At 41.8% G+C, this 21,128-nt stretch overlaps 2 protein-coding genes across 12 annotated transcripts in view; both read left to right on the forward strand.

The window, feature by feature from the left end:
- Window positions 1–21,128, forward strand: part of LOC122562023 (myosin-16) — a 277,196-nt gene that overhangs the window by 222,445 nt on the left and 33,623 nt on the right. For all 11 annotated transcript variants that reach the window (XM_043714428.1, XM_043714426.1, XM_043714433.1 and 8 more), the window contains 2 exons: window positions 3,552–3,679; window positions 7,234–7,430. In XM_043714428.1, the coding sequence (XP_043570363.1) occupies window positions 3,552–3,679; window positions 7,234–7,430 (325 nt within the window). The remainder of the gene's footprint in view (window positions 1–3,551; window positions 3,680–7,233; window positions 7,431–21,128) is intronic.
- On the forward strand, window positions 8,780–9,298 carry LOC122561938 (60S ribosomal protein L35a-like). The gene is made up of 2 exons (XM_043714256.1): window positions 8,780–8,805; window positions 8,977–9,298. Exons 1-2 carry the CDS (start codon window positions 8,780–8,782, stop codon window positions 9,296–9,298), a joined length of 348 nt encoding a protein of 115 aa, XP_043570191.1.

Genomic DNA, 21,128 nt, shown 5'->3' on the forward strand with positions numbered 1-21,128 from the left:
TGCAGCTCTATAAAACTTTGATTAGACCGCACTTGGAATACTGAGTCCAGTTCTGGTTGCCCTATTATAGGAAAGATGTGGATGCTTTGGAGAGGGTTCAGAGGAGGTTTACCAGGTTGCTGCCTGGACTGGAGGGCTTATCTTATGAAGAGAGGTTGACTGAGCTCGGACTTTTTTCATTGGAGAAAAGGAGGAGGAGAGGGGACCTAATTGAGGTATACAAGATAATGAGAGGCATAGATAGAGTCGATAGCCAGAGACTATTTCTCAGGGCAGAAATAGCTAACACGAGGGGTCGTAGTTTTAAGCTGGTTGGAGGAAAGTATAGAGAGGATGTCAGAGGCGGGTTCTTTACACAGAGTTGTGAGTGCATGGAATGCGTTGCCAGCAGCAGTTGTCGAAGCAAGGTCATTGGGGACACTTAAGAGACTGCTGGACATGCATATGGTCACAAAAATTTGAGGATGCATACATGAGGATCATTGGTCAGCATGACATCGTGGGCTGAAGGGCCTGTTTTGTGCTGTTCTGTTCTAAGTTCTAATCAGGAACTACCCTACCATCCTCAATGAATGTTGGTGCCACACAGTTATTTTTATTTTACTCATTTGTTAGATGTGGGAATTGTTGGCTGGCCAACGTTTACCACCCTTCCCTAGCTGCCCTTGAACTGAGTGGCTTGCAGTTAAGTGCAGTTAAGAGTCAGCAGCTGCATTGCTGTGGGTCTGGAGTTGCATGTAGGCCAGACAAGGTGAGGATGGCAAATTTCCTTCCCTGAGGGACAGTAATGAACCAGATGGGTTTTCCTGACAGTCAGTGATGGTTTCATGGTCATCAGTAGATTATTAATTCCAGATTTTCTTCATCTAATTCAAATTCCACCATCTGCCCTGGTGGGATTTGAACCTGGGGTTCCCTAGAACATTAGCCAAGCTTTTGGTTTACAGGTTTTATGATAATGCCACTAGGCCAGTTCCTCGCCCCTAAAGGCGAGATATAAGGTATTCATACTGCACCTGACAGAATATGATATGAAGGAATTTCAGCAAAATTGAAGACAATGGCAGTCAGAGAAACAACAGCCCTCACTGGTTAGATTAGGATAGGTGCTTTGATTGTGGACACCAACGCCTAAACTCTTCAGATTAGTTCTCTCGGCCCAGCCATCTTCAGCTGCTCCATCGAAGGCCTTCTGTCTGTCATATAGTCAGAAGTGGAGATGTTCACTGATGAATGAACGCCACACTAATTCTCAGAAACTAAAGTAATCTTCCTATACACCAAGACCTGGCCTACACCCAGGCTTGGACTGCAGAATTGGGAACTAATTCAAATTATTTAAATGTCAAGGAATGGCAGTCTCCTAATAAGAGAGAATCTAACCATCTCCCCTTGACATACAGTGCTATTAACATTGCTGAATACCCCACTATCAGCATCCTGTGGCTTATAATCGACCAGAAACTAACGAAAGCAGCTGTATAAATACTGTGACTACAAGTGGCCAAACATTCTTCAGTGAACCGTTCACTTCTTGACTCCCCAAAGCTTGTCCACTATCGACAAATCATGAGACAAGTGTTTGAAGTACTCTCCACTCGCATGTGTGCAGCTCTAACAAGGTTCAAGAAGCTCAATAACATCCAGAATGAAGCAACTGAGCTCAATGGGCCCCACACCTACCACATTAAGCTTGCACTCCCTTCACAAGGGAACCACAGTGACAGCAGTGTGTGCCAACTACAAGATGCAAGGGATTAAGACCTCAGGGATAGAAGTCCTCAGAGTGTGATGGTCAATCATGGGTCCATTCCACTGGTGACATGGTGGCAGCAGAGATCAAGTCCAACCCCATCCTGCCTAATGATGTTACCTTAATGCCCTGGAGCATAAGATGTCACCTCGCCATTCACTTCTGAGGCAATTCCAGGATTTTGACTCCCTAACAGCGCTGTGAGTGTACAATGTGGACCTCAGTGATTTCTAAAGCTAACTGACAACCACCAAAGATAATTAGGAATGGGCAACAAATGTCAGTAGCTCTCGTGCTCTTAAATGAAAGATAAAGAAATAGATAAATTGGTATCTGCTGTCTTTTTGTCATGAAAATTGCCATGGGTGCAATTTTCCCATCCCTTGAAGTGATGAGAAGGGGGACTAATTGAGCGAGTTGGCCCTGGAGAGATGCTTACTCTCTCCTTGCCATCTCAACAATTCAGTGTTGGGCAGGAAGGTCTTTGGAGACTTTCTATCCTTTCCAGAATAAGGCCCTTTCAAGGGTCAATGGGTGGGTCTCAGCTCGCCACCTTCTCAGTGACCTCCCATGGTGGTTAAGAAAAGTTCCCAGACTAGGTAAGTAGTGTCACCTACTTGCCACATGGGAGTTGCGGATCCTCCATGTGCCCCAGTCTGAGGACAATAACAGACACAGGCAGGAGGTCCAAGGGAGTTGACCAAGGAAAGCCAGCCAGCCCATTCTCCCTCCACCCCACCCCACCCCCCCAACCTCACCAGTCCTTATTTGATCCCCTGCAACTGCCACACTCCAAGAAGTGAGAGAGCAGGGCCTGTCTCCTCACCATCTGATCCCCTGAAGAGCAGCCTCTGCCCGATTTAGCCTTTATAACCCAGAAGCTGCCACCTCTGACTGGTAGCAGTTGATGAGCCAGTTTGACACTGGAGACCACAGAGAAACTTGCTTGTTACTACTTAACTCTCTGAATGTTGCACAGCCTGGCAAGCTTTCTTGGCAGTGGGATAGGTGCTTAGTCAGCACTTAACAAGTCCATACATTGCCTGACAAAGGGAAAATCTCCTCCCATAGATCTGGCTGCTGACCACTTCATGTCATGTCAAGAACTTTTTGCTTACAATGCCTGTGGTCTTGGCATTTATTGCAGTTGCGTTGCGAATTAGTTACCCTATCTCTGTTTGGGCCCACTTGCTCAGTTCTGGGCCAGAATGATTGGATTTGGTTTCGGGTTTAGAACATGTACTTTGTTTCTGTTGGCGCTGATTCCTGGCTTGGATATACATTTGCTACTGGCATTCACCTGGAACTAAAGAACAGTAAAAACCAATATTATTATTTCTTTTCCTTTGGGAAGCAGTTTTAGTGCTTGAAATTCTGATGCCAAAAATGAACCAGCAAATGACAGGCAAATGAATATATGTTGGGTGTTGGTTAATGTTGCATTATTTGATGGGCTTGGGTGTAGTGTACATCTCCAGTTGTTTTTGGCTCCAGCATAAGATCAGTGAACAACTTAATGCAGCTGCAAATAAGAGATGGGGAAACAAGTGAGATTTAAATTACGGAGATGGATTGAAGGATTTGAATGATCCCAAAATTTCTTGATGGAAACCTTGAGAGGAAATTTTTAAAATCTTACTGAAATGAGTGAAAGGGGCTAACAATGAGAGAGTAGTTGGTGTAAGGAGATGTCTAGAAATCAGAAATTCGGTGCAAAAACCCACCAAGGCCAAAGGAAGCTCACTAGCAGATTTTGTGTTCTCTTAATGGTAATTCTGGATAATATTTATTGTTTTAGCTGAAAATAATGACTTGAATCGCCAGCTGGAGGAGGCGGAGAGTAAAATAGGTCAACTTAGCAGGTCAAAGATCATTTTGACATCACAGTGTGAAGACTTGAAAAAGCAGGTCGATGAAGAATCGAAGGTAATTTATGGATTGTCTGCAATGTACAGTTCTCAACTGTTTTTTGGTTTTTCGCTACTGTGTGTGTGTGTGTGTGTGAGAAAATATTAGTGAATAAAGAAACAGTGATATTTTGCTGGAATTCTGCTTCACGCAAAAGTAGGCAAGAATTCATCTGGAGTTAAAAATCATTGCTCCTCCATAATCCTGAAGTATTACTTCTATAAAATGCCTCACATATTCCAAAATATAAAATTAGTGTGGAAGCAAGCCACTCGGCCCATTAAGTCTTCACTGACCCTCTGGAGAGCATCCAAACCAGACCCATCCCCACTACCCTATGCCTGTAACCGTGCATTTACCATGGCTAACCCACCTGACCTACTCATCACCCATTTTAAGCTCTGAGAGACATCAAGCAGCCCAGTCACCCTTGAATCGAGTGACTCCTTAATCAGTCTTTGAGTGCCATTTAAAGCCAAACTTAGAACGGCAGTTTTTCAGAAGGAGCATAATATTTTTCAGGACCCTTTTAGCCATTTCAGGGAGCTCCTATCCAGTTTCTGAAGCTCAGGTGCTAATTATCAGATGTGAATTGAGAGTGTTTACCTAAAGCTCATTTATAGCATTGACCCAAAATGTGTTTATGATGGGAGAGGCTATGATTTCTGTTGAACAACTAGTGAGCTGAGTTGAATGCTCAGCCTCCTCTATCATGGTCTTTGCATTTTGAGTTTTATTGCATTCTGGTTAAATCTTTCTCTTTCTATGTTACTTAATAAAAACACACGATCATGAGAGGGTTTCATTGCATGAACTTAACTGTTGATATGGTTCTTCTCCAGATTGCTCATAGCCATTGATTCTACCAGCTGTGAATCACCTTTTGCAGTTGACCCTCAGAGGCTGATCATGTAAACATTGCACCTCATTCCTTTTGCAATTCTCTCTCAGAAGCTTGTTATCTCAGAGCTTTGCAGAGGTTTTCTCTTGACCCTGCTTAGGATCTCTTCCTCCCACGAGCTTCCTTTCAACTTTTGCCTTTTGCTTCAAGTTGAGCCCTCAAAAGCATTGGGACAGAGAGTTCATACAAACCCATCAATCCTCTGGCCTCTGAATCTTTGAAGCTGTTTCTGACAGGCTCCCAGGCCTTGGGAATGAGAGGGGAGGTTTGCTGTAACAATTGTCCGAGGCTTGGAGCAGTGTGTCAATCAGTTAGATTTTGTGCCACAGCATTGAAAATAAAGATGTTTCCTCTTGACGGAGAGATCAGAGAGGTCACCCATTAAAGGCATGTTGAGACTTTAATTCCCTGAGGAGTGAGAGCCTTTGTGACCCTGTTCTGCAGAGAGCAGTAGAGGCAGGGTCATTTAATTATATTCAGTGCAAAGCTGAGTAGATTCCTGACTACCAAGGGACTTGGAGTCATTGGAAATATGGAGTTTTGACCACAATCCATCATTGGTCAGGGGATGTGGTGGTACAGTTGCCTTGATCCTAGACAAGTAATCCAGAGCCCCAGGTTGATGTTCTGATTTGAATCCCAGTGGGACAGATGGTGAAGTTTGAATTAAATAAAATATCTGTAATAAAAAGCAAGCCTAGTGGCAACCATGTAATCACTATCAATTGTCACTAAAAATCTCCCTCATTCATAACTGTCCTTTGGGGAAGGAAATCTGTCCTGTTTACTAGGTCTGGCCTACATGTGATTCCAGATCCACAGCAATGAGTTTGACTCCAAATGCTCTCTGAAACAGTCCTAGCAAGCCACTCAGTGCACAATTAGGGACAGGCAATAAATGCTGGCCCACCCACTGATACCCATATCTTGTGAATGAATAGAACAGAAAGGTTATTGAACAGTGGAGAGACTTGCTCCTGCTCTTTATGTGTATGTTTGTAAAATTATTGGCCAGGTTTAGCAGCTTTAAGAATGTAAATCCCCCTCTGACATTAGCCATGTATCTCAAGTAACTGACTTTGAAATACAAAAGCTCAGAAGCGCCTAATTTTATCACCCAATGTGACAAGTAGGGTTAGGATGGAATGTAACTCAATTCTAACTTTGCCCAATTTTCTGCTCCAAATTTAGCCAATAGAAGGTGTGAGAGGCATAATCTTCGATAGAGAGAGCATTATTTGTAAATCTTGGACAAGTGACGCAGCAGTGTCATACCAGAGAAATGAGATTTGAGGACTGAAGCAAAATCATCAAGGGTTGTTCTATTTCGGGAACTGAGACAAGCTTCTGGCACTGTGCAGTTCCCTGGTCAGGATCATGATAATATCTCTCACATTTGAGGGCGACAGCTAAGTCTGGGAAGAGAAATAGAGGCAGGAGATCGGAGATAGGGGACAAGCCCTCTTTGGAGGGTCAGTGTGGACTTGTTGGGCCGAAGGGCCTGTTTGCAAACTGTAGGGAATTTAATTTAATCTAATCTAAGCCCATGACGTGCTTTAGAGCCAGCAAGATCACTCCTGTCCCTTCTAATGCTACAAATACCATGTTTCTGCTTTGAATGCCAGAATATCTCGGAGAGCAGTTGAGGCAGGCTGCCTATATTGCTTTCCATTGTTACTTTCAATGGATGGAAAATAAGGAGGGAGCCGAAGTTCTGAAATTCTCCAATGTGTGCCCCAGTTGCGCAAGATCAGTGCTGACAACTTCCACACAATGTTTATGGTAGCAACTTGGAGCCAGATGTCATCTTGGTTCTGACTCATTTAGTTTTCATAACAATTCATTACAAAGGCTTCAGAGAGACGGACCTTTATTTCCCTGTGCCTCGTCCAAGTTTAAAACTGTTTCTCGTAAATGCAAAGACTCTGTCCCTTTACGAACCATTTTGACAGGCCAGAAGTAAAAGAATTGAAAACTGGACCTACCAAGTGGAAGCAATGGAACTAATTCTTAAAAGAAAATAGCAATTGCAAGGCTGTGCTCTACTGCTGGCAGAAGTCCTTATTGGACTGGAGCACAAGACATAGAAATGGGGCTCTTGTGGTGCACTGGCAGCATCGCCACCTCTGAGGCAGCAGGTTTGGGTTCAGGTCTGACCAGTCCCCAGCACCCCCTCCCATTCTAAACCGATTGATTCAAAGCATATAAAAATGGGACTGCAGTATGCTAACACTGTTTCCCACTCCTACTGTAGACCATGGAACACCTACGTTGAAATTATCACAAACTCTCATTGCTTTGTTTACATTCAGATTTTTTTTTTAGATTTTTTTTTCAACACCCTGCTCCAACATGTAATGACATACAGGAGCAGGTGGGTCTTAAACTGGGGCCTCGTAGCCCAGAGTTACAGGCATCTGATATTTTTTTAAACGATTGGCAATCATTTCTTTCAATTAGGGATGGGTGTTAAATGAGTGCTTTTGTTCCGTTGGCAGAGACTGCAGTGTTTAACTACTTCCTAACGTCAATTGCACATGTATGTATTATTTTCAAAAGCTACACAATAGCAGCCTGAGGTTATGATGATGAAACCTCCAGCGTGTTGTAAAAGTGCAATGTCCATCTTGTCAGTGTACATGTTTGACCTTAACATTGTTTCTCATTTCAGTTGAAGAGCACAATGGCTCTGAGCCTCTCAAGTGCCAAGCATGACAATGAGCTGCTAAAGGAACAAGTTGAAGAGGAGCAGGAGAGTAAATCTGAACTGCAGAGGCTCATCTCCAAATTAAACAGTGAGGTCACCCACTGGCGGACGCGCTATGAGACTGATGCTATTCAGAGGACTGATGAGCTTGAAGAATCTAAGTGAGTGCTGTGGTTTGTTATCATATACCCTAAAATGAACTCAGCCCAAGAGGCGGATTTTGCAATCCCTTGTGGCTTGGAGTAATAAAAATTGTGCAATAAAATTTAAATGTCATTTAATTGTTAACATAAATCCTGAAGTGCTACAGCAAGAAACATCAGTATTTGAAGCTGAATTTTCATAATCTGGTGCATGTTATTTAGAAACTGGGTGACAATGGTATTAGGGTTCTGAATAAACATTTCATTCTGAACATTACAAACCCCTGCAGTTATGGCAGCACATTGTATTTGTTTGATCCACAGTTCGGCCTTTGAGCTTTTTGCTGCTTAACTGACATGTTAGCCAAAATTAGGGTAAAGATTGCTCTAATGAAAGCTTTGATGAATTTGTAGAAGAACTGTGTAGTACGAGAAAATGCTTGAGTTGACAACCCCTCAACATTAAAGAACATTCATGACTTTTGATAATTTCCTCACGAGAACACTTCAGAGAACTTAAAACTATGAATTAATGTCTCTTTAAGATTTAAGTCCCTTTTAGGAAGTTTGAGAGAAAAGTGCATTTTTAATCAAAGAAGCTTTTGATTCAAAATTTAAGATAGCTTGAAGATCTAAGTAAAGTTCAATTGGCATGCAATACCCAACATTAGAATGTTACTTGAGTTGAAGAGTTAGAGATTAAGACAGAAGTATATGGAAAAAGACAAAAATTCAAAGAATTAAACCTGGAAACTTACTAGAAGACAAGACAATGTATTAACTATTATGAAGCATGAAATTGTTGAGTTAAATATGACTTGACGATTGAAGTCTTATGTTTAAAAATTGGCTGGACTTAACAGGCTGTGTTGCTTACAAGGAAGCAGAGTGCTTTTAAGAGCTGTCATTTGTCACAGCCATATTCTGTAGAAAGACGTGGTCAATGTTTAATTTGAAAAAGAACTGTGGGTGAGACTTTAAATTTACCAATGTTTTTCATTCCAGTTCATCATTAGCATAACTACCTTGAGGTCTGAGCAGTTGGGGTAAAATCAAATTACAAACATGATAATTGGAGATCAGAATTGGGGAGGATAGCCTGAACTATTAATTGCTTGAGATTAGCATGTGATTAACTGCTTTACATAGTAGAGATCATCTTGGATTAGTATCTAATAACTATATCCTGTGCTAAACTTTGGACTCAATTAACCATTTAATTAAAATTTTAAAGCAAAATGTTTAAAGAAAGCTCAATGCTTTTGTTTCTTGTTTGGTGGTCTCTCCTAAAACAAAATGGTCATGTGTTTTCCGTGTTTTACTGGAAGTATTCATTTCACATCTCAAACCGAACAAAGTCTGCAAGGATGTATCTTGCGAAAAGACAGTCCCGGTAAAACAGAAGTTTTTGATGAATTTTGGTTCTTGATGCAAAGAGGATATGGAGTCAGAAATCCAGGATTGCAAACAGTCTAATCCATTTGTCTTGTTATTTGAGTGATTCACTGACACGTACAAATGGGGAGATGATGCTCTGATGTCACTTCCTCCATCTTGGTATCAGGATTGACGATCCAGCTGCCCTGAGCGCGCTCACAGCGCTGGGAAGAGTATGGTGCAAAGCCGTGTTTACAGGCTGTAAACAAGGCCTTCGAAACCACACTGCCCTCCTCAGTTTTACCTGGGCAAGGGATGTGTTTGTCTACAAAGCAAGGAACACCATTGTGACTCTTGGTGGTAAACCAAGCAAGACTCGTGTTATTTGGGGTGAAGTGACCCGTGCTCATGTAAACAGAGGCATGGTACCTGCAAAGTTCAGCAGTAACCTGACCGCTAAAGCTATTGGGCCTAGGATCCATGTGATGCTCTATCCATCAAGGATCTAACACACAGCTGTGCATAAATTGACAATAAACCGTAAAATGATTTTTTAGAAAAATCTAATGTCACTGGACTAGTAATCCAGAGGTCTAGATTAATGCTGTGGGGACCATTGATTTAAAATCCTACCACAACGGCTGGTGGAATTTAAGTTAAATTGAATTGAAATGAAGCTAGCAACTGAGAGACTATCTGTGATCATCATTAAAACAAATTGACCTACTAAGTGGCCTATATATGACTCCAAATCCATAATAATGTGGTTGACTGTTGGCCCTCCTGAAATAGCCTACAGGTCACATTGAAAGAATTAAAACAGAGACATCCACAATGCCCGTAATCCAAAAATTGTGAACATATCTTTTAGAAAGGGGGGAGCTACCATGCCATTTAGCACAGCTTCAAATTGTTCTTCTCATCTCCACATTCACTCCCTCTCCAACCCCATCGCCAAATTAAAATTAATAATCTTATCCCTCGATACGTCCTTCTGCACTTCTCTCAAGCTAACTCCTGATCTAACATGGCGCACAAAAAAATCTGAAGAAATAGAGGCTTGAAGAAACCAAAGTCATAGCCACAAAGAAAATTCGCCCAAAATTCAGATTCCTAGTCCTGAATCATTTGAGAAGACGCCAATCCAAAATTTAGTGAATGAAATCCTTTCAGGTTCATCGTTAAGAACGAATGCCAGATGCCTGTAAGCAGCAATTTCTTAAGGACTGGAGTTTTACGGGATAACTTTATTCGAGTGCGCACACTGTCTCTGCCAAATCATGCAAAGGTCTTGCTTTCAGGATCCGAGAAACACAACAATTAAACACACTCCTTTCCTCCTTTTAAGAGAAGCTTTGAAATAGTAGGTCTTTTGAGTGGTAATTGGGATATTCCTAATGTTGTGCTCCGCGAGGTTGCAGCCAGTACGATTTCTAATCGCAAGAGCTTCCTTCCATGTAATTATGGCTCAGCTGATTATTCCACTCCACCATCTGCTCTCAGTCAGGTCTTTCAGATTTATATTGTGTGTGTCGCGAAGGCATCTCTCGAGATCAAAGCAATTGATTGTACTGACTGTCAGCCATTGGAATCAAACATCTTGCAGATTGTTCTGGCTTTCATGATCAAAGTAATACTCAGAAGGAAAGTTGGCTGCTTTCCACTGCATACTGGAGAAATACTCTAGAGATATTTTTGCACACGCATTGTATGTCTATTTTCTTATTTCATGGTGCACGCTGTGATAGTTTTGGATGCATTTGTTTTAACTACATCCACCGCAAAAGGATAATCATTAATTGACTATAAAATATGTATCCTTTAGATCAATTTTTCTTCATTTAGGTGTAAGGTTAGTATTTTCGTGTTGGCTACGATGATCAGTGAGAAACAGATTGCGCATGACCTGGGTCGATACTATATCCCATTAATTAGAGGATAAGTTGCTATGGTAACCAATATATGTAACCAGAAGAACAAAACTGTACTGGAAAAGGGGGTGCAGAAGCTATGAGAAAGAAAATAGAATCATAAAAGCTCCACAGTGTGGAAACAGGCTATTTGGCCCATCGAGTCCAAACCGACCCTCTGAAGACCTCACCACCCAGATTCGCCCCTCAACCCATCCTCATAATCTTGCATTTCCCATGGCTGATCTACCTAAACTGCACATCCCTGGACACTATATGGGTAATTTCCCATGACCAATCCACCAAGCCTGCAAATCTTTGGACTGTGGCAGGAAACTGGAACACCCACAGGAAACTCTCTCAGGCATGGTGGGAATGTGCAAATTCACCTGAGAGTGGAATCGAACACTGGTACCAAGTGCTATGAGGCAACTGTACTAACCAATGAGCCATCATGCCATCCTACAGAGCCTTTCACAATCTGCTGATGCTCAGTAGTACTTAATGGACAAAGAGAGTGAAGTGTAGTGACTATTGTAGTGTAGCACCTATAGCAAGATCTAATATGGTTACAATCATAAACAGTTTAAAATGGTGTTTGAAGGCTAAATGTTGGCCAAGACACTGGAGAATACTTCTTGACTTTTCTTCAGAGTGCCATGGGCTCTTTTATTTTCACCTAAGGTCTAAATTTTTCGCAAAACAGGCCCATTGGCAGTACCTCAGTACTGTACTGAGATGTTTCCTTGAATTACATCCTCACGTTACAGGATTAACCCGAGTCCATAACCACCTCACAAAGGAGAAATTGTCACTGGGCTAAAATCCTGGAATTCCCGCGATAAGGACATTCTGGGTCAGTCCACAGCACATGGACTGCAGCAGCTCATCACCACCTTCTCAAGGGGCAACCTAGATTGGGCAATAGCTGCTGGTCAGCCAGCAGCCCCCACATCACATGAATGATTTTTTTTAAAAAAAGTTCTATGATAGCACCTAAGACAACAGAAGAATAATGTACAGCACAGTAGCAAACAGGGCCAGGACAAACCTTTACAATCGGTTCCCCTTCCCTTTTGTAATCTGTCTAGTTTCTTCTGAAAATTTGTCCACACACACTACCACTTTTACAACAAGTTCACCAACTTCTGAAAATAGCTAAATTGAAATGTTTTGTGCAACTTCAAGACTAAGCTTGATCTGGTACACCCAGCCTCCTTCAGTTGTTTTATCAAAAATCTACTGTGCACAATGAAGTCAGATGTAGAAATATTCACTCATGACTGCACAGTGTTCAGTACCAATCAGATCTCCTTAGATACTGAAGCAGTCCATGTCCAAATGCAACAAGATCTGGACTATACCCAAGTTTGGTCTGACAACTGGCAAATAACATTCAAACCACCCAACTGCCAGGCAATAACCATTTCCAACAAGACAGAATCTAACCATCACATTCAGTAGTATTATCATTTTGAATTCCACCACTACCAACAACCTGGAGGTTACCATTGACCAGACTAATATTGCAGCAGATAACTCACCTCCTGAATCCCAAAGCCTGCCCACTCTCTACATGTCAGGAGTATGATTGATTACTCACTACTTGCCTAGTTGTGTGCAGCTCCAACAATATGCAAGACGCTTGAAACCATGTAGTAAACGTGATTGGCACCACGTCCACAAATGTCCACGCCTTCTTACAACATGCGCTCCCTCCACCACTGATGCAGAGAAGCAGAAGCATTTGACAGCACTTTCCAAACTGCAACTACTACCATCTAGAAGGACAAGGGAAGTAGAGAAATGGGAGTACCACTACCCTCCAAGCTACTCACCATCCTGACTTGGAAGTTTATCACTGTCCCATCATTGTCACTGGGTCAAAATCCTGCAACTTCCTCTCTAATGGCATTGTGGATCAACCTACACCAATGGACTGCAGCAAGCGAGAAGCTGTCATGGACAAGACCAAAACACCCCAAACTATTCAGAAGGTAGTCCAGACCCTACCTTTTCCCACTTTTCAAGGTAGATGTATGTTGTTGCATTTCAAATGCAATTCAGTTGGTCAAGCTACTAGATTTAAAGCAAAGCACTACTCAGACACGACAGTTAAAATACAACAAAAGAAATAAGGAATTGGAATAACTTAACTCTGTTGGAAAACTTAACAGAATAATAGATACAATAACTATTACTAATTAACTGTTCCAGTATAGTAAGATCCTATAAACGTACCTTTGGCAAAAGGCAAATTCAGAAAAAAAACTGTCTTACGTGTAACTCCAGTAGCCCAGGGGGAAAACACCAAGAGAACTCAGAGTGTAGCAGCTGGGAGAGATTTCCTGCAGCTTCCAATTCTGCTGAGACCCAGCAACAACGGCTGAAAGTTAAAGCTAAAACTCTTGGGTTGTGTAGGAACTTGGCCACACCCATTCAGGTTACTTCTGTTGTTCCAACCTTTTTAAAAAAGCAAACCCCAAGACCTTACGAGCTGTTTATTCTAGTCACTCTGGTAGACAGCTCGTTATCTCTGCTTTAAAACCTCTCTTTAAAAAAACCTAGGACAAAATTCACCTCTTTAAAGCCACAATATCATCCCACAGGCAACACAGCACTGCCTACTCAAGGGCAATTAGCGACGAGTAATAAATTACTGCTATACCAGTGAAGCCCTTGTTGCATGAATGTATAAAATATTTAAAACTGGGTTGTGGAAATTCTGCCAGCCTTGAATATATTATCAAGTTCAAATTCTCTGTTGTATTAAGTATTTTCAATAATTCAGAATGTCTCCCTTAATCCTTTATTCTCTTAAAGCCATATGCAGTTCTTACTTGCAGCAATATCGGTGATCCTCTACTGTCGCTGGGTAAAAGATCTGGGAGGCACCTTCACAAAAGCAGCTCACCTCTTCTCAAAGGCCATTAAAGATGGACAAGCTGATGACACTCACATCCGAGGACTGAGTTTATAAAAGGCTCAGTTTGTTTGCCCATTTCCTGTTCATGTTTTTGCCAGGATGTCCTTCTCATTGCTGTACTCACCAGCATTTCACAGTGCACCAACTAGTTTGTCACCTCTTGGGGAAATTGTACTTTGTTCCTCTGGTTGTCCATTTGGTTTGTTTTCTTACTGTTACCACTAAGGTTGGCATCAGTGAAAACTGATATGATCACAGAATGGCGACAGCACAGAAGGATATCCTTTGGCCCATCATGTCTGCGCTGGCTTTCCAACTGAGCAGTACTCCTGGTGCCATTCCTATTGCCAATTTCCTTTTATACCTGTACATTATTCCTTTGCAGATAATAATCCCACTCCCTCTTGAATGCCTTGATTGAACCTTATGTCCTGTGGCACGTTTCTGCTTGCTAGCGGTGACATTCATTCAGTCTCTGCAACTGAAAGGAATGTCTACACTTTGTGCTGTTTGGAATTATCTTGAATTTCTTGTTGTTTTCACCATTGCAACCACTCCATCAGTCAGTCAAATTGCTGACTTGTCAGCGCCTTTTGTATAAATTGTTCTCATCATTGTTGTGTTTGTCCTGATGAGTGTAAGATGAAAAGCTTTGGCAACTCATCTCTCTTTTCAGCAATATTTAACGTACATACTACTGAGTAATGATTTGTGATCTGTTGGGTGCTTTCTATCGTCACTTGGCCTGGTTCTTGCTTCTCAAGGTCCTTTTGAAAATGATGCTTAGCCAGGTTCTTAAATATCATGCACTGGGCTCGGTTTTAAATCTGTGCAAGTGGGCTTTGAGTGAGTCAAAATCTTCTGAGCCTGTGTCTTGTCCACCTTTTAACTTCTGCAGTCTATCAATGAACACTTTTGTTGAAATTCAGTGATATATCTACCTCTGAGTCTCTCTGCAGACAGGCCCAACAAGTGGAGACCCGACTTCTTGCTATGAAATCTGGGTGAACATTCGGTGGGACATTTGCAGTTGTTGGGCATTGTGTCCCTCCCCCACCCCCCACTCCACAATTGAATAGATTATGGGAGCAGGGTTCCAATGAGGATGTTGGCCATCTCTCACAAGGCCACCTTTTGTTGCCTGTCTATAATTGCCCACATATCTATAATTACCCAAAGTGGCTTTCGGGACCTTTTCAGAGTGCAGTTGTGAATTAACCACATTACTGAAGTCACATCCTCAGTGGGAGATTCCCTTCTCTTGACGCAGCACAATGCTAAAGGCTATGACTGCTCTCAGTCCCAAGGAGGAAGTGGTGGAGGCTAGTTCAGTTACAACATTTAAGAGGCATTTAAGAGGATGGGTATATGAATAGGAAGGGTTTGGAGGGATATGGGTCAGGTGCTAGCAGGTGGGACTAGGTTGTGTTGGGATATCTGGTCGGCATGGACGGATTGGACCGTGAGGTCTGTTTCCATGCTGTACATCTCTATGACACTCTATGACATGAACATGGTCAATAGGCCACTTGGGGCAGTCAGGGTCAGAGGGTCTGTATCACTAATATGCAGGGATTGGCCTTTGGTCAGCCCTCCAGGTCCAATGCAGCCCATCTAGGGAATCACAGTAGGTCAATCAGAGAACTGCACGGAGATCAGTCACGGATCTGTCCAAGTTGGTCAAAGGGTGGATCACGGTCAGTCCTGGGGTCACTCAGTGAATGTCAGGTAGTGTTCTCAGGGACCACTATTGTGCTAGGGAGTTTGGATAAGTTGGAGAATGCAACAGCATGCTAAGTTGTAGGGAGGTAATACTCCTGAAGGGCAGAACCTCTTCATATGAGGTGAGAGTGACAGCCCTTAACATCAAGGCTGCATTTGACTGAGCGTGGCATCAAGGAGCCCTAGCAAAACTGGAATCGGTGAGTAATCGGGGGCAAACTCTCCGCTGGTTGGAGTCTTACCAGATTATGGAGATGAGTCATTTCAGCTCCAGGGCATCTGTGCAGGAGTTCCTTGGTGTAGTGTCCTGGCTCAACTATCTTCAGCTGCTTCACCAATAACCTTCCCTCCATCATAAGGTGGGAAGTCGGGATGTTGGTTGATGATTGCAATGAAGTGTCAGCCAATAAGAACCATGTGTTTTTGGTGCCTCTCCCATTATACACATGGTGAAATGCAGCTCCTGGCTGGGTGTAGGGCTGGCATTGGTACCTGAAATCCCTGAAGATTGCATATGTCTGTAATGACAAGAAAGGTATAATACAAGTGTTGTGCTACATAGTTAATGAAGCAAATTGCAAAGAATAATGTGAGCAATCTCCATAGGGCTCCCATATCAAAACCATGCTTGAAAGTTGACATTTGGCTGAATTTTGATAAAATCCAGCCCACTATTTCTATTTTTGCTTTTTTATTGCAGTGGTACTTAATTTTGAAAGACTCTTAAGTTTCTTTCTTTTGAAAAGCCATTTCCAGATAACATTTTTCTTACCAGTGTTTTCACTAAAGGAAGTGGAGCTTTCAATTTCGAGCTAAAGGAGCAGTTAAGAACCTCAATAGCATGGGTTGAGAGCAGGACATGTTTAGAGTGAAGACACCAGAATATGGAGAGAATGAGATTGTGTTGAGATAGCACTTTCCAGAGGATATGTCAGTGAGGAACAGGATTAAAAGTTCTGCTTTGGCCAACCATGCTTCCTTAGCCAAGCCAAGAAATTAGGGGAAAAGGTGCTATGATGATTTGATCAAGAACATGCATGGTATTTTGTGCATGGCACTTCAGTGGAGCCAAAGTGGGCATTATTTTGCTGTTTGTCAGCCCAGACCTGCTGCCACACCCCTTTTCCCTGTCTACACAGTGACAGGAAGCACACCCTTCGATATCTGGTAGGAGCAGAATTGGGCCACTTAGTCTATAGTGTGTGCTGTACCATTCAATTAGTTCATGGCTGATTGGATAATGCTCAATTCCAGTTGCCTGCTTTTTCCTGGTAACCCTTGCTGATTAAAAATGAATATACTGAAAAACACAGCCTCCACAGTCCTCCGAGGTAAATAACTTCACTGATTCACTACTCTCGGAAAAGAAATTCCTCCTCGTCTCTATCTTAAATATTCAAGCCCATGCTCTGTGATTATGCTGTCTGGAACAAGAATCTCCCACAAGAGGCAACAACATCTTAACGTCTACCCTGTCAAGTCCCCTAAGAATCTTATCCCCAAAATGCACCTTGTGCTTAAACAGCTCAGAGTAATCATCAATGTCAGGATAATTACTGAGGAATGGATCACTGTTTACGTTTTTGGGATTTCCCCACATTTTTGTCCTGGAATTAGTTTTCTTCTGCAGCACCTGAACATTGGAGTTATGGAAAGTTGTCTAATTCTATCAAAGAAAGAGCTTGAAATTATCTAGCATATTTCACATCTTCCAAATGTTCCAAAAACACTCAGCCAATAAATTATTTTTGGTATCTATTCACACAGCCAGTTGGCTTTTGGCAGAGTTTGACAATAAACATGAATGGCCAGTTAATCTGTTTCACTGGTGGTGTAAACTGTGGAATAGTCATTGGCCTGAATACTTAATCTTGCAAAGTGCCATTGGATCTTTTACAGAATAGAACAAAGCAAAAGGTCATCAGTTTACTGTGTCATCTGAAAGGCAGCTCTCCCTAAAACAGAGCCCCGGACTTGAATGTCAGCCGATATTGGCTGCTGAAGCCGTGCTAAGTGAGCTACTTATTCTTTTCAAATCTTAACACTCATATTAGGGAGTCAGGAAGGTTGAGAGTGTGGAACTAATCGACATATTTAAGTGAAAGGAATCCTGGCTCATGTTATTGTTCACTTTATTATCTTGCTCTCAGTTTCACCTTTTACCTCAGCCTCCTAAGTTTTGTGCTTTTCTTTTAAACTTTAACTTTGCTTTCCTCTATCAAAGGTACAGAATCTACCACCAAACTTTTTCTAAGTTCAGAAGTAATTTCAAAACCTTTAACTTTGCATTTTGCTTCCACCTTTTGATTGATGAGCTGGTCAAGAGGAATAGGCAGGAAAATAGAGTTCAGGCCACATCAAAGGAGAACTAATTGACGTGGTTAAAATTATTTGATTTCATTTAGATTTTATTGTCACATGTATTCAAGTACAGGAGTACAGTGAAAAGTGTATAATGTCACCAGACAAGGCACCATCTTAGATACAAGTACCTAGGTACAGAATCTTAAGAACAAGAATAAAGTTAAAAGTTAAACATTGCAGTAATTACAGTATAGAGCAAAACATACGAAATATGGTTAAAGGTTACACATTGCAGACCTTCTTCATTTAAAGTAGAAAATAAGAAATAAAGCTACACTTTCAAACATTAGTCTGTCCTAAATGCTTAGCCACAGTGGCACTGCACTTTGAAGAATGGCCTTGAGATTGGAAGCCCGTGCTGAGGCCATGCCGGGCTGGGAGAAGAGAAGCAAAACACCCGAAAGGGAAGAACAAAAGACAAGCTAACAGAGTGGTTGAGCTCTGCCTAAAGCCACCTTGGATGCAGTTATATATGATATGACAAAATAGACAAATGTAGGCTCATGCCCTGGCTTTGGGAGTGGAGAAAAAGATTCAAAGCGAGGGCCACAAGCTTAAAATTAGAACTAGGCCTTTCAGAAATGCAATCAGGAAACTTAATCGCTTTTTTTTTCTCATTTGCTAAAAGATTGTGTTGCTGGAAGGCATAATAGTTTCAAAACTGACTTAGAGTCTAGTTTCAGCCAATTAAAATGCAATTTTTGCAAAACTAGCTCCTTTCTCAAATGAACAAGGTGTAAGGATATAAGAAATATGGCCAGCAGTTGGCCATTCAGCCCCCAGGGCCGAGTTCAGCAGTCAGCAAAACCGTGGCTCATTTGATGCGGCCCTACACTTACCCTGCTTTTCCCCCTTTTAATGCTCACCTGCCTTGTCAATCAAATTAATTACCAGCAATTATTCCTCCGTGTACACCATTGCAGAGTTACTGATAATTGTTAATGCTTCCTTTTTGGACTGAGCCCTTTTATGGCAACTCTGTTTAAGCAAGTCTGTCATAACTGATATATAATGAGCCAGTCATTTCCCAGATACTTAGCTGCTAGGTTCCCGTGGGCTATAATTTTACAGACAACAAAGTTCTAGTGCTGTGTTTGACAATTTGTGATGCACTATATGTTACCTTAACATTCCCACCTATGGCAATTAAGCCAATTTTAAGACCACCATTTATTGACATCTTGAATTAAAATGTTTTCAAGAAGAGGTTTTAATGTATATAGTTACTGGAATTATTTTGTTGGGCTGCGGACAAAAAATAAGGTCTGGAAAAACATATCCTTAAAATCTTAAAAGCAGATTAAAGAGAAAAGTCCATTTTCTGTTTCAGTAAATTGTTTTTAAAGAAGTCATATTTTAACAGATTGAATAAAATACTCACAATGTTCAGATATTTGATGGGGGCACGGGGAAGTATCCATTTTGAAGATTTAGTCGATGTTTATTGAAGTTCACCTGCATCATTTTCCCTAATGAGACCAGTGAAGGGTCCAGGAATTAGACACTTATAATTTTAGCTTTTCAAAGACTATAGATTATAAAAGAAAGAGAAGGGTGAAGGTACATTAATACCCTCCTGATCAAATCTGAATGCTTGTCTTTTTGAACATAGTACTTCAATCATTTCAAAGACCTTATAAAGGTTTTTAAAATCATGGAAGGTGTAGATAAGGTGAATGGCAGATGCCTTTTCCCTAGGTTAGGGGATTTCAAAGCAAGGGAAAATTTTTAATGTGAGATGAGAGAGATTTAAAAAGGACATGAGGGATATCATTTTTACGCAGTAGTTTGTGTGTGGAATGAACTGCCAAAGAATGAGAGTACAGTTAGAACATTGAAAAGATGTTAGATAAGTACATGAATGAGAAAGATTTGGAGGAATATGGCTCAGGAGCAGCCAAGTGGGGCTAGTTTAGTTTGGGATTATGGTTGGTGCGGACTGGTTGTACCGAAGGGTCTGTTTCCATGCTGTATGACTCTCTGACCATGACCCACTGGGGTTTGGTCTGAATTTCCTGAAATAGGGTAAACATGTGACAGCAAGTTGCGATCAGTTTTACATTTAATGGAAGTGAAGATCAGCAGGAACGTAGAATGGTCTGGCGATTTGTTGTGAACTGTGTGACACCAGTGCAGATACTGATCATCCGCCCGATGACCGTGATAAGGCAATGCTGCTGAGGAATTGTCGAGTTGTTTCAATTTATTTGTTGCACACCCAGCAACAAGACTGATCAGGTTCAGTTTGTTCAGACAGTAAAGTGGGTCTTTGATAACATGATACGAAATAAAGACTTTGCTATAGTTCTCACCTCATTAGATTGACTTGAATAAAGCACAAGCTCTCCAGCTGTTATCCCGTGCTCGCTTCGTGGTATCATTCAGAGCCCAGTGTTTTAAAAACTTTGTTTAGAGGACTGAAGAAAAAGGACAGAGACGTTGTGCTGCACTTATACAGAACTCTGGTTAGGCCCCACTTGGAGTACCTTGAGCAGATCTGAGCAGCACGCCTTAGGGAGGATTTATTGGTCTTGAAGGGAGTACAGCATAGATTTACAAGAATGAAACCTGGACTTCAGGGGTTAAGTTATGAGAAGTGATTATACAAATGAGGCCTTCTCTCTGTATAATTTACAAAGTTAAGTGGTGATCTGATCTAATCTAATCTAAGTATTAATAGGAAAAGACTGGGCAGATGAGGATAAACTATTTCCACAGGTTGGAGATTCTTGATCCAGGGGAATAGTCTGAGTATTAGGGTTAGATCGTTCAGGAGAGATGTTAGGAAGCACTTTGAACACGCAAAGATGTTTGGAACTTCCTTCTACATTTGGCAGTTAATGCTGAAGCAGTTGCTTATTTTAAATCTGAGATTAGTTTTTTTTTTAGCAAGGGGGCACAGTGGCCCAGTGGTTAGCACTGCTGCCTCACAGCACCAGGGACCCAGGTTTGATTCCTTCCTCTGATGACTGTGTGGAGTTTGCACATTCTTCCCGTGTCTGTGTGGGTTTCCTCTGGGTGACCCGGTTTCCTCCCGCAATCCAAAGATGTGCAGGCCAGGTGAATTGGCCATAGTGGTAGGTGCGTTAGTCAGGGGTAAATATAGGGCAGGGGAATGAATCTGGGTGGGTTACTCTTTGGAGGGTTGGTGTGGACCTGTTGGGCCAAGGGGCCTGTTTCCATACTGTAGGGATTCTAATCTAATCTAACGATATTCAAGGATTATGGGCCACAGGAATATGGAGTTAGACCACAGATCACCCATGATCTCTTTGAATGGTGTAACAGGGTGGAGGGGCTGAATGGCCTACTCCTATTTTCTGTGTTGCTAACCTGGCTATCTGGATATTGAGCTTCTTCTGCAACTATTTGTGATGCATCTTTTGTATGGTTATAAAACCGTAGAATCTCTGCAGT

The sequence above is a fragment of the Chiloscyllium plagiosum genome, chromosome 24, assembly GCF_004010195.1.
Source record: "Chiloscyllium plagiosum isolate BGI_BamShark_2017 chromosome 24, ASM401019v2, whole genome shotgun sequence".
Taxonomy (NCBI): domain Eukaryota; kingdom Metazoa; phylum Chordata; class Chondrichthyes; order Orectolobiformes; family Hemiscylliidae; genus Chiloscyllium; species Chiloscyllium plagiosum.